Raw genomic sequence first — 20,780 nt, 5'->3', positions numbered from 1 at the left:
ATTGTGCACATGATGAGACAATGAGAAACCTGTTCTTGGATCCCTTCAGACGAACATTGTAACCACTTACTATTAATGCTACATCTGGTACGGTAGCGAATGTATTAAAGCAATTACTCATTGTATTGATATATGTTTTACCTTGAATATTCAGAGTCAACTTTAAATGTCAAAACTATGCAGCCAAATGGTCCCAGTAATTCTCATCTCGCTCCAAGAACAGAGAATGTCAAGAGAAAGTCTTGATGAAGTTGAAATTTTAACGGCAGTGACAAAGCAACATCTGCTGGCCTTCTGTATCCCTAATCTGTGATGTCTGTGATGTGTGTTATTATGTAAGATATGGAAGGTACTTGGAATCAGCCATTAATGTCACCTGTTGTTTTCTCTTTGATCATCCAGAATATTTTGGCTTGTCACCCTCAGGACAGTACGCACCTTAGATGGATCGTTGTGTGGATCCATTTATATGCATAAGATAGGAGTGGTGTATGAAATCCTGACATTATATAACATTCAATTGAATCATTGTTGTAGTCTTTTCTTAGGAAAAAAACACACATTGCTTGTATCGATAAATTTTCTTACTTTTTTATATGTGTTTTTATGTATACTGTATGGAAAAATTAAATGCTTAAATTTTTATAAGAATGAAAGAAAAAGCATTTGTACAATCCTTTAATATTTCGACATAATGTCGTTCTCAAAAAGGATATAAAAATATAGTATACAAACAAAGAATTGTATGTTTATAACATTATTTAGAAATGTTAAAGGGAACTGTACGAAGTCTATTTCTTCTTTTATTCTTATATATATCGTGTATTCCATCAATTTAATTAACGAAAACTAACCCAACTTAACGAACCAAGGGGTATTATTTGATATGTTAGCTAGTGACATAACGCTATGACTGGTAACTAATGTTTGACAAGATTTAATTCCATTTAAGTTTACACACATCTGTAATTAAGTTAACGTTATTTTTTTAATATCTAACAACTAGCTAACAACACAAAAAATGAATTATTCAGCCTCTTCTTGATATTCCGTAGACAGCTTCATAAACATAAACTACCATCGTAAAAGATTCCAAAACCCACGAGTATTGCTGTAATAGACATTTTGTGACAATGATTAAAAACGTTTTTAATTTCACTTAATATTTGTTTTTAATTTTTTTTTTTCTCAAGTTATATGCAATAATACAGGTTTTATTTCATCGTTGGTTTTATACTTACCAAGTTTCCTTTTCAGTATAAAAGAGTTATACAAAGCTTTTAATATCTTAGTTATACAATAGCCCCGTCATCATAGAAGCAAACACAAGTCGCACAATTATATCTACCATTTCTTGTAATAATATCAACCTGTGACTTTATATTGACCAATAGTATTATGGACGTAAAAGGGTATTCGGAAAGATAAATATAACAACTCGTATACTTACGTTAGACAGGAGATTACCACTTGTTTCGCCCATAACTACGGGTTGCTACATTGCCCATTGCCCTATTTATTGTAGTTAGAAAACTACAACTTTATCATAATAAACAGAGAAAATACGTAAACCAACAAAATCTTGAAATCAGATTACAGACAATTCAAGGTCAATTTGAGACTGTTCCGCTTCAGAGGAGAGTCCTCCACATTTGGATGAGTTTCCTGTTTTCCAATCTCCGGTACACAGGAGACACATAGCTGACTTAATCCTTATAAACAGGCTTCTTAGAAGTGATTGCTCTGAGCTGCTCTCATTTGATTATCTAAGGCTGATCTAACGACCATCTATCAGCATCGAAGTCTAAGGATCTGTTTGCTCAACGGTGGCTAAGAACCAACTACGGAAAACGACCCGATGTACAAGATTCGACAACTGAAAAAGCAGCTTTACTCATAAGGTGTATCTCATTGGTGATGCCCAGAAAGTATTTAATAAAACATTACTGTCTTCCCTGATAGTACAGTGTGAATGATATTTAGTTGTTGTTTTTTATTTTATTATCATTTTTATACTGCTACCAAAACTAGTAACGATCTGATTCTTCAATCTATAGTGATTTGTGTTATGCCATTATTTATTGTTTTATTATTAAAGTGAAGATTTAAAAGGGCAATGAATTCGATAAATTAAACTAAACTTAAAAATAAAATATCTATAACCTATTTCTTATAACCTATAAGTCGTTTAATTTAACGAGTCCTGGTATTATCATAGTTCAATAGAAGCTATGTCTGATCTTGTCCGGGTATTAAACTTGTACCCTCTATGTCAGAACTTAGGCTATGGAGAAGGCTATTCACTCAAAATGTACTTGTCTTTTTCACGCTTTGGTGTTTTTTTATACTCTATGTAAATTTAAAACCCATTTCTAAAACATTTATATTTGCATACCGTGCATTATGTCAATGTTCAATGCCGCCGTTCGAAAGCATTTACTGTATGTGATAAAAAAAATAAATGCACGTTTAAAACATTACTCTTTACATATTATTGTTTTATCGAATAATCAGATTCGGTTAACCTTTTACATTCCACATTATTTACATAAGATGTATAAAACTCATAACAATAACATTTACCAATCTTTTATTTTTGTTTTATTCTGTAACAGTTTACAGTGTGTATTTAGTGAAGATTGAAACGAATAACATAAAAAACATCGTAATTAGAGTAGAAGTATTTTTAATTAGGCACAGCTTTACTATACTTGCCTAATATAAATTATGTCTTCATACTGTAAGTATTATAATACAGATAAGTACTTTTACATGGTTCTTTGTAAAAATACGAAAGATTCTATACAATCTGTAATGTCAATATGCAATTATGACGATGTTATTGTATGATGAATCAGTCCCAAGATTAAACTTTATACAAGAAACTGTATACAACTTTATACATAACACCGATGTGTGGTTCCATAAATGTATTTAACTCTCGTTGTTCTGTTTTACAAATAATATCTATTTGTATCACTTGCACTGCTCGTAAGTACGTAGTAGCGTGAGGTTACGCTCCCGCTGTCATGCCAGCAGAAGCTCCACTGTCAGTAGTTGGGCAAGAGATTGTTGCATTGGTGTTGATTGGAATCAGGCTAGACCTGAGCTAATGACAGTTCTGACAATTATTCCGACCTGAATACCAACATTCACATCCTCCAGGCTTGTCAACATCCTGAATCTCGTCTCTCAGCATAACTTAATTAGAATAGCTTGGAATCGTTCATTCCCCATTGTTTACACACATACGTTTTAGTCATAAAATTTGTTATATTCATAATTTTATTTTTACTAATACCCTTAATATTTTAAAATTGTTAACTATGATTGGTTAAATTCATATTAACAATAGAGAACCAGGGAACGAATAGGAGCTGTGGAATACTGTATTTTAGATATATTACTAATTACATTTTAATTGGAATTTTATTATCCGATACGAATTTAGCTAAAGATATTAAATTAAATGTTTGTAAATAAATACAAGCGAAGACATATAATTTTTCATTCAATAAATGTCTACGTAATGCTAAAAAATTATGCTTCGTTTTACATTTTTGATAATTTAAAAATTATCTTTCACATTTGTGTCATTTTAAACTTTTTTATTAATACATCGCCAAACGATGTTAGATGACTCGATAAGAATGTAAGTCATAATGTAATAATTACTCAGTTTTTAAACATAACAACAAGACAAAATAATTTACAAAACCATATATAAAATTACACAAGCAGTGTGCAGGATCTCGACATCAGCTCAGTGTTGCAACCTGCAGGGAATTATCATGGCAAATTACCCGATCAAGGTAACAATTTTAAGACTTAATTAATTCGGTTTAGACGAGATCCTTTTTAAAGATATGTTTCCTTTTATATGTCTAACACGTTCACTCTCAGGGCTTACACATGTTGATTCTTCTTTGTAACCCAAGACTCAACTCTGTACCACTGGGAGCCTAAATGTTAAGCTATGATCTAAAATATGAATCGTCTTGTCGAAAAATTCAGTGACAAATATTTAAACTCTTGAGGCATGGGCGTATATAAAGGCTGCTGATGGGACCCAAGCCTCCCGAAATTAAAAATAAGAAACACTAAATAGTCCACTCAGAGTTTTATTAAACCTTATAGAACAAATTTATGACGCCCTAAAGCTCAAAAATATATCGGAGAAAGATTCTTGAGTCCCTATTTTTGGAGGATATTTTATACTTCCTAAATCATCCAGTATGTCAGCCCCACCTCCGAAATCATTTCCTATATACCACTGTCTTAAGGTAATACTATTTAACACTTCTAATATTAGATCCACCGGGCTATATTGGACTGTAATAGTAAAAAGTGTACTTACTTTTTTACAGAATTTATTGAATTTGGTACCTTAGCACTCGAGTTATGTATTTAATCTAGTTCATAATAAATATTTTTCAGTCACGTCATTATCACAAACTGTGCCAAGAACAAGCGCTCTTCAGATTGTGCTGTTATCTTTGTTTTGGTAAACAGAGGTATCAGACAGACAAACAGAAATGTTTACAGTGTTACAGTATACATTCTCGTAGTACATGACATGTGGGTGATGAATAGAATAGTATTATAACTATAAGACACATAGTCTTCATAATTTATGTTATTTATGGATGCTGTGTTTTGACTTGATATAGTCAAAATTCATACATCACTAAGACTTCACGAATAAAATTAAAATTAAGTTCGACATGTAACGCGATCTTAGTCAGATTTATATAATATGTGGTAGGATAAATATTATTTCCAATTTACTGTACGTTAGCGAACCCTAACACTAGAGGGCTAAGAAAGGCCTATTACTTAATTCTTTTGTTTGTCTGTCCGCACGATATCTTGAGCACGAACTGACATATAGATTTTTAATTTTGTAGGAAACTTAATTTTTATGTAGGTAAAATCGAGTTCGATTCTGGTTATGTCTCGATTTCAGGATTTGGTTGATTAGCAACCTCGGCGAAGCCTTGTAATGTGTTGTACTCGCGTTTATAAAGCAAAATCCCACGAAAACTTAGTGCAATAGTTAATTTTATACATTTATAATTTATTGTACACATTTCCGGTAGTAAGTATTAAATAACTAAAACAGTGTAATTTTGTGATGTGTTCAAGTGCAACACACGAATTAATTTATTACTGTTAGGAAAAACAATGGTTCAAACAATAGTTAAGTTTTATGTTACCGTGAATGTTGAGTTTAGCTCCAGTTCACCTTCCTCTTTAGTGCATCGCCTGAAATCTGACTGCCACAAATTTGGCTCCTGGGGTCATGTTCGTCTGCAGAATCCAAAAATAGTCGGCGAAAAAGAAGCTCAAAATCAACTCATCGCATCGTTTCTGCATCAGAGACACATAGACTACTAAATGTAGTGTAATTTAAGTAAAGACGTATTCTCATTCTCTTATCAGGTGCACAATTGAGTGCACTACGGTGTTTAAGACACTATCCTAAAGCACGGTCCTGGAGGATCCAGCGTCTACATTTCAAGACAGAAGTCTGTGACATCGTCAGATTGCAAGCGCTGCACTAAAAGGAAGGTGAACTATAGCTTAACTCACCATTCACGTTGAATTAACCTTTCCCACCATAGCTGCGTTATCTTTCTTTTCATTAATTTCATATTCAAACTAACCTGTACGTTCAAGAATCGGAAGTCGGTTTTCACTATCAACTTTTTATTTTACGGAAAAGTCAATATTCTATACTAGTAATTACAAGTAATCGTGATTATCCAAGGAACCGCATAATAGTAGAATTCATAATTTTATATAGTTTGGTAGTTGAAATAGAAAAAAGGGGGTCAACACCGTATTTACAGAATTGTTTTAGTAGGGCGCGTTGTCCATTGCAACCCTCAAATCTGTGCATGCAGAAATCTAAGATAATGATAGATGTTACCGCTACCTAAACACAAGGTATGTAGGAACCACAGGCAAGCCCCGACTGCTGGAGCCTCCCCCTTGATTACTACCCAGAATGCTCACGGATGTTAAGCCGGTAATAACAGTGCGGAATCAAGCCCCAAGGAGCAGCGCGCTCATCATCTGCCCTTCTTTATAACTTAAAAGCCAGTTTATTGGAATTCCTCAATCTATCTTCCTTTGTTAACCAAAATACTCAAATTTACTTGTACAATCTCTTTAGAACAGAAGTATTTATCCCAACAATAAATTAAACAGTTACAATAATAAACTTAATTTATAAGAATACGAAAAAAAATTCCTTAATTTATTTTTGAATTATAAAGTTACAAATATGCAAATTAGTATTCAAAGTCGAAACAAATTTGGTTAAGACACGTCTGTTAAAAACATAAACTATTTGTGTTTTTTGTTTTTGTTACATTTGCAACTGTTCTTGGATTGGCAACAAGTAGATCCTAAAGTATTTAATTATGTCTTGACTGAGTTTTAGCGAATCCTATCACTCGTTTGGCTTGAAAAATGTCATTTCTGTCTATATGCCTGTATTTCATGTGTCTGTCAAGTTTCAGCATGATATCTCGAAAACGAACTGACCTGTACACTAAACGTTTCATGAAACCTAATTTATATTTAGGAGACACTGAATTCGATGATGGTGTATGCCACTCCAAGGAATTTGGCTGAGCTTTAGCGAATATTTTTACGATGGCCTTATGGGTAACCATAATGGCTACGAAAAAAGGCAGAATAAATATATTTTAAACAAATTCAATACATACATAAGAGATCCAAACATATAACATATTAAGACATGTAGCCTAACTATCCCGACACATAAAACATTGTTTTATATTGAACTAGCGGGCCCGGCGCGCTTTGCTGCGCATTTCAATAATTTTTTGCAAAAGTTGCCCGCGGCTTCGCACGCAATTTCCCGTTGAAAACAGTACACTATATTCACTTATTCTTTTTCTATCACATTCTAAACATTGCTGAGATAATTGATAGTCGTTCCATCGTGAGCCTCTTGGGCGTATTATGAAGGTATGTACCATATTCCTGCCTCTATCTAGCTGTTACCCACGGCTTCGCACGCAAATCTTAAGAACCGAAGTCCTTATATTACTTAGTAAATTTTTTTTTTTACTATAATAAATTTTAGATTAAATTAGTTATATCTCCGATGCCACGATTGAGCTTGCTTTGTTGTCTCGATCGAGAGAATATGTACACATGGAGTTTTGAGAACCATACTTCTGTCAAAAAAAACAACTAAGGTTGATTTTATAACATTCTTTATATTTGTAGCCAACGTAAGATAGTAATTATGATATCTGCATTACTCTTCTGATCAAGCATGAGCATGGTTTATATTAAATAAATATTGCAGTTAAAGGTGAATTTTTACGTCAAATTTGAATTGTATTATCTGGATAGTAAAGTCTATGTTTAACAGTGATTGCAAAAACAGTTTAAACAAAATTTGTCGTTTCTCTTAAGCTTACTCTATGCTTTAAAACTATAAGTGTAATATATGTTTACAAAGAACAGCTGATTAAAAATTTGAAAAGACGTTAACATATGTTTGCTGCAATGCATTTCTTATGGGTATTTCTGTAACCAGTGGGGCGGAATCCTGAATCGGGAAAGGGATGGGCATAGCTTATAAACCTTCTCCGTGGAAAAATACATATACGTACAAATTTTCATCATGATCGGTCCAATAGTTCACGATTCCATAAAGGACAAACATACAAACATTCATTTATATATATATAGATTTTTGGTGTGTAGAAGTTTATTATTTAAAAACTGATATAAAACCCAATTAATTGGGGAGAAAACTGAATGTATAATGTGGCAAGATATGTCGAGAAAGGTTAAATTGTGCAAGAAACTCCACTTCTACAAAAAAAGTACTATGATATGTCATTTTTGTATCAACCTTTTTGTATGTGATTTCCTATTTGTCTATCTGCCCGCAGGATAGATCAATATTATCTATAGGTTTGGAATTTTGCATGCAACCTTTAGGCAATCTATAGGTATATTAAGACACGTGGTATGGGGTATTTCTAACTTACAATATACACGGTAGGAGTACACCTACTCCTCAGGCTTCGCTGAGGTTCAATGCAAGTATGTAGCCAGTTCCATAATTGACAGATAGAACGGCAGACAATTACACCGAAAATAAATATTTACCTCCCCCAGTAAATATCTAAACAAAGGAGAAATTGCGTAGCCTACTGAGTGACAAGCTTCAACTACTCTTAAGTCAGATGCCATGATTGGATGCATCATCATAGAATTCAATTCTATCTATGTACAATAATGCCACATGACACATTAACATTTTTTTACAAAATTGGGTTCCATATCAGTGTTTAAATAATATAAGTCTACACTACCAAGTCGCCTTAAAAGTATGTTGTATGTGTTGGGATAATATTATGCTACTTGTGTTAATATGTCATAAATTTCAAAATCTTTTACGAGTGTTATAAGTTTGTTCACAAATTTATTTATTCTGCAATACTCCCATTACCCTTAAGATCAATGTAAAAATATTCGCTAACGCTCAGCGAAATCCTATTTAGTGACATACACCATCATTGAACACAGCGTTCCCCATCTAGAAATAAAAATTCATGAACAATTTCAAGTATATACGTCAGTTTTTTTTTTAATATCGAGTGGACGGACAGACAAACAGAAAAGAAATGTTTCAGTTTCTCGAGAGTTCGCCAACGCTTAGCCAATAAAGACCAAACTATGTTATATACTGAAAGAAATTTGTATGAAATGCTAAACTGGACAACGGTTTGGTAAACACACCTCCAGTCCAGATGTGACCCAGGACAGGATAGACGTGATGATGACAGACCACACAAATTTAGAATAAACACATCTCCAGTCCAGATGTGACCTAGGACAGGATAGACGTGATGATGACAGACCACACAAATTTAGAGTAAACACATCTCCAGTCCAGATGTGACCTAGGACAGGATAGACGTGATGATGACAGACCACACAAATTTAGAGTAAACACACCTCCAGTCCAGATGTGACCCAGGACAGGATAGACGTGATGATGACAGACCACACAAATTTAGAGTAAACACATATCCAGTCCAGATGTGACCCAGGACAAGATAGACGTGATGATGACAGACCACACAAATTTAGAGTAAACACACCTCCAGTCCAGATGTGACCTAGGACAGAATAGACGTGATGATGACAGACCACACAAATTTAGAGTAAACACATCTCCAGTCCAGATGTGACCTAGGACAGGATAGACGTGATGATGACAGACCACACAAATTTAGAGTAAACACATCTCCAGTCCAGATGTGACCCAGGGCAGGATAGACGTGATGATGACAGACCACACAAATTTAGAATAAACACATCTCCAGTCCAGATGTGACCTAGGACAAGATAGACGTGATGATGACAGACCACACAAATTTAGAGTAAACACACCTCCAGTCCAGATGTGACCTAGGACAGGATAGACGTGATGATGACAGACCACACAAATTTAGAGTAAACACATCTCCAGTCCAGATGTGACCCAGGGCAGGATAGACGTGATGATGACAGACCACACAAATTTAGAATAAACACATCTCCAGTCCAGATGTGACCTAGGACAGGATAGACGTGATGATGACAGACCACACAAATTTAGAGTAAACACATCTCCAGTCCAGATGTGACCTAGGACAGGATAGACGTGATGATGACAGACCACACAAATTTAGAGTAAACACATCTCCAGTCCAGATGTGACCTAGGACAAGATAGATGTGATGATGACAGACCACTAATTGTGATGTCTTCATTCCACATTAGGGCCATCGACTGCCTTGTCATGCGGTAACTTTCCCCAGGGCCCATCTACACCTCCTTATATTGACAACTACTGTTCCTCTCTCAACTCTCTATTTGTATTCAGGAATCATTCGGGGTCACCTCAATTATGGCTTTTCCTTATTTACCTGAGGTAACACACTTTAATGTAATGTTTAACGTGCATATAGTACAACACAAGCTATTTTACAAGAAAAGTGTTTTGTTTAGCCTATTTTGGCTGAAAAATATCAAAATGAACGGCACAACTGTATGTCAGTGTGACATGTATTGGTTAAATAAGAAATCAAATATTACATACACATCATATTTCAAGATATAAAAACAATGGTAGATTGTTATAGATTGTGTTTATAGGTTGTTTATGATGCCTAGGTCATTCCGTACACAACTTAGCAAACATTATGAGAAACTGTTATGCAAGGCGCTCTTAAGGAAAATACGTAAAACATATGAAATATTTAAAAAAAAAACATTAATGACAATTCGCATAGTTATATGGTCAAAAATAACGGGATACATAAGTTTAACAATGATCTTATGGGATAAAGCTCAAGATCGATTCACTACAACCGGTACTTAAAACATATTTCATGGCAAATTTGCATAAGGACCGTTATTATAAAAATAAATATTGTTGTTGCTAACTTTATTTTTGGTAAAAAGCAAATACGAAAAACTATACTAAACATGTTCAATTTGCTCATCTTCCTAATGTTGCACGCTGACTCTACACGATTAGGAACTCCTGCACTCGCACAATAGTAGGGTGAAAAGTGCAGTAATTACTTCTGTTTGTCCCTCAGATTACCTCACTGGGGAGTGTGCCAAGGAGCCATCATCAACTTCAGCACGTCCGTGTCAAAGGTCACGTGAGACCGTTGGGTTTAAACATTACGGGACACCGACGCTTGGTTGCACAACAAACTCATCGGTGTTAATACCCACCTCTGTTAGAGAGACAAACAAAAGAAACTCTCCAAAGCCACTCTGCTTGTTTATAAGCAATAAATTGTGTTATGTATACTTGTACCTCAAATGTGCCGTCAAAATATTGTGTAATAGCTTAATTTGAATACGTGCCTCGATTAGACCATGATGTTGGATAATGTCGCTGTTTGTTTGAGATTGCTCTGGCAACTTCAACTTCTCCATTACTACATTATCTTTGTGTAATGAGGACACACATTCTCGACAGCCTGTTTTCGGTTTGTGTTTACTATGGTGGAACTTGACTTCTAATTCAAATTACATATACAGTACACTTCCGTAGTTTCAAATGAATAATTCCCCATATAGACTGTAAGGGGAAGAGTCCAGGAATCAATCTTTTGGTGATTTACATTTATGTAGTATAGTTTTACATTAAAATTTACAAAAGATTAGCTTAAGATTGTACAAAATACATTATTATAAAAATCATGTACATATATATATATATATATATATATATATATATATATATATATGCATACATATACACATATACCCATCCATCTCTATACAGTTTAGGCACCGCTTAACCACCATATTACTATTATATGGATGAAAACAATCCAACAGTACCACCAAACCACATCTCACAATAATAATTCTTACTTACACAATATTCCCAAATAATTTGCTGTTAACAGGCGTCTACATAATTTATTGGTACCGCGAACGAATCAGTGCCTCTGCAGCAGCATCACCCAGGTTGAGCAACCACCGGCCCACCCTACGCTTGTACTCGGCTACACTGCCACACTCTGCCTCCAATATGTGTTCTGGTAGATTTTTATAAAGCATATGAGCTATATAAAAAGAGTTAAATTTTCCTATGGAACAATTTGGTCTTGGTATCTGATATCCAAACTTGTAAACGTAATCGTTTCACTTTCCATGTATTAAGTTACATTTAAGTCTACATAGTACAATTTAAATTATCGTTGTTTCTGTTACTTTCGTACGAGAACGAAAACATATTTGCAAAATACATGTTATCTTACAAAATTAAACACACGCTAGATTTCGGGTTAGCATGGAGGGTTCCCTTTCGCCCCACAGCGAAACACATCCTGGACTAATATTTACTAATTTCAACTTTGACATAGATGTCTCACGGCAAGGTAGAGTCAAATCTAGAGTTAAAATATTTAAAATATACTAAATTTTAACCCGCTAAGTTATATCCTTATAGCGTACAGTCGGACATACACAAAGACAATCTTATCTCGTCAACTAAGATTATCTCGTCAATATTCAGTCAATTAAACTTTGCAGTGGCTAATTATAAATATATAAATACGTTTTAGGAGTGCACACTAGTTTTTACAAATCATAAGTGCATTTTAACTTTTTTGTACACATTATAAACAAAAACTGATATTTTTTGCGTGTACAAGACAGCAAATAAAAAAGAACAGTATTATCGAGCGACAAACAAATAATGTCAAGTGGTAGAACTCGTATATTTTATAACAACATTAGGCATATGCGGACATACATCTGAATATATACATGTATATAACACTGTAACACAGTTATGAGCTATGTTACAAGTTTTAAGAATCTAGATCTCAACAAATTAGTTTAAAATCGATTGTATCTCTGTGCTTAACGGGCAGACAAGAAAGTGAGTTAATAGAAACTTTCAATCTATTATTCCATATATCCGTTAATTACGTTTTTGTTCAGTATCTCTAGTTCTTAAAACACAGCAAAAAGCCGTTTACCGTGTAGCTAGATATGAACCAGAGTCACTTTTTGACAGATAGAAATTGAGACGCCCAATGAACCGATGTATTACCTCATTATACTCATAATACTATTTGCAATACTGATGTACTCTCTACAATTTGAGTTATTAAAATTTTGCGTTAGAGTTTTGAGGTAAATATGTGAATGTTATCACTCAAAGTACAAGCTACTTAAAATTAGGTATATTTTTATGCATCAGTTAAGAGAATGTTCGGTCATGTTGCATTATTGTACGTTTGCAAGATTACAAGGCTTGCTCGTGTTCTTGTGTAGCACAGTGATCCACATTTGTAGGCATGACTTGGTGTTGAGTAAAGAGGACATCCTTGAACTCCCCCAAGGTTGCACTAGACGTGATACGAAATCAATCACTGATTGCGTAGAAGGCTGGAATAATTTAGAGAAGCTGTCATTATGTTGTTGTCTGGTATTAATTCAATTTGGCAGTATGATCTTTGGCTCAATAATCTTTCAAGGCCATGCACTAGAATTTTCAACGGCCTCATATAATTTTATTCTCTCAATGAACTGATTGGAAGATTTGTTTAAAGAAAACATACCAAAATCGAGGAAGTATTTTAATAAAGTTACTTTTGCATATAATCATCCACCTAGACTAATTTTTAAAAAGCTTCAAAATTTTTACCTTCTGATAACTTCACCCAAAATTTAAACAAACCTTTTGGCTGTGAACCCTATTGTAAGCCTCGCTGCAAAACGTGTAACATAATAATAAGTTCAAAAGATTTCTGTAGCAGCACAACAAAAAGAGATTATCCGATAATTGGTAAAATGACTTGTGAATCCAGCAATGCCATTTACCAATTGCCATTTAAATACTGTCCGAAAGACTACATTGGTTAGACCATAACTCCATTGCACAATAGAATGAATAAAAATCGCAGCGATAAAAACCTTCAAATTAAATCAAATTCTATTTTAGCCCATGTAATGGAGCATAATAAAAATTCGATGAATGTTTTTCTTTCAAAAGTATTAACAAAACTCAAAATCCCCATGAACTTAAAATGAATTATTTAGAAATAGCTCATCAGAGGATCCTACAAACCAAACATCCGAATGGTCTATATTTAAGGTATGGACAATAATAAATATAAATTATCCTTTACAATTGTAATTTGTTTTATTGTATTAAATTACACATTTAACCACAAATTGAATTTATACATTTATATTCCTTGTTTTATGCAAAGTTTACTCTTTGTACCTAATTCAAAATTAGTTTTATTAACATATGATATTTCTTTTGTTTATTATTTTTTTAATATCTCTTGGTATTTTACTACGTATTTATATCTCTTGAAAATATCTTGTTTAGAGTTGATATTTTAAACTGGCGTTATTATAATAAATAATATTTACCGTAAATATAAGTACTATTCGAAATAATCTTGGAAGATGTTTCCAGCATATATGTTTTTGTGACTTTCTTCTTTTCCAGTACATTTCATTTCTTCAATATTGTTTTTCGGTAATGGCAGTTTGAAAAAACATATACCGTATTTTTCATTTCGGCCTTTGTAAAACAATAGCAAGTACAATTTTTGTAATGTATTTTCTATTCAACATTTACTAAGTATTCAACATTTACTAAGTAATTATTCAAAAGGCAAGTGTTAATGCGATTTGATAGTTATAAGTCAATAAATATCCAAATGGATTAATACGTTATGTATTAGGTATAATGACAAGTACTGTTTAAGTATTTGTAATGACTTGAATTGATGCTCTTGACGCTGTTCGACGTCAGCAACCTTCATCTACCATACTTCTACATGGGGAGAAAACTCAAGCCACATTCTGAGGAAACACTTTATGTACAATCTGTTCCAAATACCAGATGTGACACTATGTTTTTATTTATACCAACTTGAAGGCGATTCGCATTCTTGACGGCAATCAGTAGACATCCCGAACTGACTCGGAGATCAAATATTTGATATCCGCCAGACTTCTCCCTAGCAATGGTGACAGATATGAAATCAGTGAACAAGATATAATTAAAAAAACACAGCTCTACACATTTAAATTGTGTGATTTACCTGTATTGTATTTTAAGAATGTGAAGCACTATAAAAGTTATAATTGGTTAGAATAAAGAAAATATTTGTATAAATGATTTAAAGAAGCCCGAACACTAATACACAGTTTATTTGTTTAAAGCTCATTATTAATGATGGAGGTGTTCCCGTACTGTTTAACATACAACAATGTCAAATGTCTGACATTGCTTCGCTCTTTCATTAAGAAACGGTTATACAAGACGCCAGCGATGTCCAGAAACCGACATTTCAAATCCGGTATGGCCCTGCAGTGGTCAGGGACTTCCAGTAACAACGTTCTAGAGTTTTGTTGGTCTTTCAAAGTACAATTTCCCAGAACTCGGTTGTTACTCATGACCAGAAAGAGGTAGAGTATTGGGAGTAAGTGAATGGTATCTGTATGTTTTACCACAGTTCTTTGCTTACTATCGTACTGTAACTAATGAGTCATATAGATGAATACCTTCTAGAAACATTATAGGTGCACATTAGCTCAGTTAGTTCTTAATTAAGTACGTCACCTAGAAATATTTTGTCTACCTATAAAACTACATGCACCAAAACGGCTTTAATAAATTAATAGAGAAATGTAACCCTTAAAATTTCATACCCTGTTAATAATTTTCTTGTATATGATATGCTATAGAATTTTGACGCAATAGATAAAAAGAAGAAAACTAGTGGTTAGAACTGTACTCATCTTGAAGGTGTCCTTATTTTAAAAATGTTTAAAGCAATAATCTTCCATTTTCCAGATAGCAAAAACAAATGCGGAGGGCCGCATGCACAACGGAAGGGTGAAAGGTCTGCAAGGGTCTCGAGTAGTGCCGCCATTCAGACCACTGCCCCCCGCTTCACCGAGCGCTGTGCGAGCGAGTGCCGCAATCCACAACATGCGCGCCCCTTCGCTCTCCCAACAGCCTGTGGTAGTGGTTCCTGCCTTCCAGGCATTGCCTCAGTCCATCGTGCAGGCAGCCAACTCCCCCATGGCTCCTCGACAACCCGCCCCGCAGGCCTTCCAGAGTGCCTTACAGATGGCAAACAGACGTTTCCAGGTACCTTACCAGTGCTTTAGTGTATGGTTCTATATAGATATATATAGATCCCTTTTTATGTTACTCTCTCAGATAAACGAAAATTCCAATAGGCAACCTTTTATAAAGAGCTAACATGATGAAATAAAATTCTACCTGACTATAAAATCAAATGTTCCTGATAATTTTTATTTTAAAAGTAGATCTTTTTAATTTAAAACACACTGGAGTTATTTTTACCTAATTTTATGGAATTGAAGTAATTCGTACATTTGTAAAGCTGTTACTGTCATTTTTACTCGAAACAACGGCTAGTTACAATTGCAGCGCAAATCATTTCCTGTACAAGTATGAATACAATGCAAAATATGCCTCCAGCTTATAAGTAAATTTTACTAGCTATATTAAAACTATAAAAGTAACAACGTTTCAATTGAATGGATAAACTACAGTGGTGGACATTTTACGTAACATCAGTTTCCTTACAGGTTGTTGTGCCCGATATGCCGTCCTCAAATGCTCTACCATCAAGCATGGCAAAGCCAGAAAATGCTGTGCCTGAGAACACATTGACAGTGCGCACCCTCCAGTCACCCCCGCCACAGAGCAAACCTACCGTGATTTCCACAGTTGACATCCACGCGCCTAACCCCATGTTGTTGGGGCACTCAATCTCCAGCTTGGCTCAGGCGTCCAACATCAGTGTGGAGACACTAGCAGCTGCCATCAAGTTAAAGCAGGAGCAGCTGCGGGTATCCATCACCACCACCACGACCACGACCACAACCAGCACGACACCACAACCCGTCGTGACCAGACCGTCGACCGTCAAGCCCCGCTATTCGCTCGCGGGCCCCAGCAAAGTCATGAATGCCCCCAAAGAGTATTACCCTGTGGCCTACGATAAGAACTACGACGACAACTTCACGTCCAAGGTAGAGTTGCCTGACACCTCCTTCAGCTGTGGCGACCAGAAGCATTTCCCTGGCCTCTATGCTGACGAGGACCTGGGATGCATGGTGAGGTTTATATTAACGAATTAGTAATTTCTTGATTATTGTAAAGAAATTTTCAAATACTTTATGTTATGAAAATCTTGAGATATTGTTTTCAGTACGCTAGGTATTTTCAATACAATAGGTAAGTATGTAGAGTTTTGTTTTCATTACAGGAATTAAGTAGTTCGAGGCTCATTGTATTATTTTTATATTTACGGTTGCTTCGTATCATTCAACATATTTGAATTTATTATTTCCATACCATTTAACTACGATTGATTTGGGTTGTTAATAAATCAAAGCAACATTATTCACACTCTAAAACATTATCTTCAGTTTTGAATGCGTTAGCTTAAAAGTTTAAAAAAGATTAAATAAAATGAGACTTATAAAAAACATTACGAATGGCTTCCGAACCTTTAGCTATAATTGTAACAATAAATAATATGTACGTATAAGTTTTTCAATGCTCTCTGGCTTTTCAGTCTATATTAAAATAAGGTTATATTCAAGAAGGATTTAATCCAACCATAAGTTTTTTAATAAAACATCAAACCAGTGCTATCAAATAAATCAAGACGTCCAGGACACAAACATCTATATTGTTCATAATTATGTCCCATTTAAAGATATGGCTCTAATGTTTAAATAATAATACACAATATCTTGTAAGATTTTGGAGTATTATATACAATTACAAATTATATATAAATATTGAGTTTTAATGAGGTATTAAAATACTTAAATTATAAAAAGCTGTTTCTAACTTGAAAGGAGATTATTCTATGTCAGCTACGGTTTTAGTCCCCGTTACTCTCAGTAGCCTACCTACACCAACTATAGAAACCGAATTAAGTAAGAAAATGAACCTGCAAGCAAAGATTAAAGATTAAGGGAAACCCTGTTGTTACTTATAATCTGTATTAAAAAACTGTCAACCCTTAGTAACATACGTCTAACTCTAGACATGCTTCTCAGGTATTCCACGTGTGTGCGTTCACAGACGATGGTCTGGTGATGAAGAGTTTCCTGTGCCCAGAGTCCACGCTGTTCGACCAGACTATCCTCAAGTGCAACTGGTGGTTCTACGTGGACTGTAAATCCTCTCGCAAGCTTTACGACAGCAACATCCCCATCTCCAAGAGCTATCAACTGATGAAAGCTCTGGCATTCTTCTCCACCTATCGCAACCAGACCGCCAACGCTACGTGAGCCTGCGCCTGAGCGACTCTAAGCCGTCTTGTGATAAAACCTCACGAATGATTCCTTACACTTGCTCCTATGGAGAAAATCAATTCATAAGGACGGATCGGGCGAAAAAATTACAAGTCCCGCAACACTGTGCAAGTAGCAAGTCTTATCTTCATTTCCATACTTTCAAAAACCATTATTGTGAATCCTCGGCCAACTGACTCTTCCCCCACCTCATCTAGTGTAACCGATAAGTTGTACATAGAGTTTCATTCCTGCAAAGAGTAAGCTGTTAATAGGAACATGCAGTGTTGACACAGTTAGTTATCACGTCCAGTCCTCTCTCTACATATCATAGTATTATATATACATATATAAATCCTGTATTATAAGTTTTAACTGTTTATTGCTACTCAGTTGAGCCCTATTCAAAGTAAGTCAGCCATTTTACTATTTAATGATTTGTAGTTTGAAGTAAAAAGTTATTGTACATTTGATTCCTTGGATGTCTTCAATATTTATTTATTACATAGGTCCCGAATACTTTCTTTTATACATATACATTATAATTTATTTTCGAAGTTAACAGTAAAATTATATCCAAATTATAATACAAATAACTAATTCATTGACTGTCGTATTTACTTAAACTATTATAAAATTCGTTACCTAATATTGGAAACAAGAAAAATGTACTTTTCAACAATTCCAGAAATTAATAAACTAAAATATCATTAATAAATAACTTTAAATTAATATTTCTGTCAATATTTTTTACATATTTAATGAAACCTTAATACAATATATTTAGTTTATGTATTATAGTTAACAAGGAATGTTGATATACAGTGTCCCGTAACTCTCTGGAAAAAGATACACCACGTTATTGCTCAGGTCAAGTCGAATACATTTCACCATATAAACATGGGTCTACGATGCTTAGTTTCCCATCTGTCTGTCTGTATGTGTTTTACGACCTTTAATATTTACAAAATTGGTGGCCATTACAACTGTGTAACTTTGATTATCTTGAAAACCAGCAATGTTTCTCAACACCAAATTTATTAAATCTAATAAATGATCGATTTAGAGCAGATTTACTGTGATAAAACATGGCCCACATTGAAGTTCACAGCGAATAGCCAACAATACAAAAACTGTATAAACGGCAGCTCCATAATGTCTAATGACTTTTGATACTTTTTACGCATTATGATCAAAAAAATACACACATTTCAGGCTTACTTAATGATAGTGTAGCGTCAAATATTTAATCTCCAATTAATTTATTTTAAGGTCTGTTTCATAGGATTTAATTCTTTACTAAAATTAAGCCACACAATAATCAGCTGTATTTCCCATTAAACAGCTGATTTTTGCTATTTCCAATAAATTATAAAAACGTTGTTTCTGAACATTGCTGTAAGATTGGGCTAGTTGTTTATTGTAAATAACTAGTTGCTTATTAGACAACAGTTAACTTAGATAAAGTAACCTTTATTTCGTTCTTTTAATAGTTAAATAAGAAGTTTATTTGTATATGTTACTGTTCATAAAGATGTTTGTTTCTGTTAATACATTTATTGCAATACCACTATTACTTTTTTATTTATTTACATAAAAATAAAGTTGCTTACTAACCTTAAAATAAACGACCTCGGATCTAAGTGCAATAGTCATAAGATATTCTGGATCTGCTCTTTATTACATTTGTATTGTTGGCTATTCGCTGAGAACCTCAATTGTTACAGTATATGCTCAAATCAGTTTTTTATCATTCGGTTTAAACAAATTTTATACTATTAGATTTGTGATCAAATCATCTAAAAATGTTATTCTTATAATACGTAAGAACAATATTGTTGGTTTTGAAGATATTTAAAGTTAAAAAGTTGTAAGGCCCACCATTTTGAAAATATTGAAGATAATATCATATTTTTCAGTTACTAATCTTGTTATTATAAACATTTGACCAAATTTTGGTATAATTTAATTTATTAATTTAAAAATATTACTTTTTTAAACAAGAAACATATACAGACAGGCAGATGGGCACTAAGCATGCCCATGTTTATACGGTATAATGTATTTGTCTTGACCTGAGAACTAACGTCATATACTTTTGTCCAGAGACGTACAGGACACCCTGTCTAACGATGTATATTATTATTGTTTAATTACAATGAAGTGCTCATTTATAGGTTGTTCAATGTGTCAAATACTTGTATTATCGAAGTATAGTAATTTGTGTAAATATTGTACATAGATCTAAGAGTTTAACTATTTTGCCCTAATCTACGTGTACAGTGTACGATATATTATTGTTATATTGTTACGATAAAATAATAGCTCAATTAGTACTTGAGTTGTATTAATATTATTTTTATAACAATAAACAATACCAAATAGTTATCCTGTTAGTTTATCCTACAAACTTTCCCTAGTTATTCTTACTAATTTACAAAAATCTGTGTATACACTCTCGGAACAGTGAATATATTTTGAATCTCTGAAAATTGGATTACAAAATGTTGTACATTGCTGTTGGACTTACTAATTATTTTGAAATACTGAGTTGGCCTTATCTTACCCTCACCTTAAAAGGTTTAATCTAGCTAATTCAGAAAGGTTTTTCAGTTTTGGCCTTACATCATCAGGTATGTTGAGCACCGTTTCATCAAGTTTACTTGGTAAGGGTTGAAAACGTATAAAAAACCAATGCCTGGTTCCATGTTTTAGACATTAAAACGGTGAATATTTAACATATAACAGCCGACTGTACTGGTTACCATTTTGATTTCAGTCCCATAAGAAATCTTTTACGGCTTATTTTTAATCCTAGAATTATTAGGGATGTTTGATTTTGAAGATACAGTTAATACGAGTACAAACGCTTTTATTTTTTTAATATA

General features: G+C 33.9%; 1 protein-coding gene across 3 annotated transcripts in view; it reads left to right on the top strand.

Annotated features, from left to right (window-relative positions):
• The window catches only part of LOC124359510, an 86,986-nt gene extending 66,706 nt beyond the window's left edge, over nt 1–20,280 (top strand). For 2 of the 3 annotated variants that reach the window (XM_046812301.1, XM_046812303.1), the window contains 3 exons: nt 15,401–15,700; nt 16,168–16,698; nt 17,656–20,280. In XM_046812301.1, the coding sequence (XP_046668257.1) occupies nt 15,401–15,700; nt 16,168–16,698; nt 17,656–17,889 (1,065 nt within the window). In that variant the 3' untranslated portion in view covers nt 17,890–20,280. The remainder of the gene's footprint in view (nt 1–15,400; nt 15,701–16,167; nt 16,699–17,655) is intronic. The other variant, XM_046812302.1, reaches the window with a different exon arrangement.
• Nucleotides 20,281–20,780: the final 500 nt, after the last annotated feature.

Source organism: Homalodisca vitripennis, chromosome 4 (genome assembly GCF_021130785.1).
Source record: "Homalodisca vitripennis isolate AUS2020 chromosome 4, UT_GWSS_2.1, whole genome shotgun sequence".
Lineage (NCBI taxonomy): Eukaryota > Metazoa > Arthropoda > Insecta > Hemiptera > Cicadellidae > Homalodisca > Homalodisca vitripennis.
This window is presented reverse-complemented; position numbering and strand designations above follow the sequence as displayed.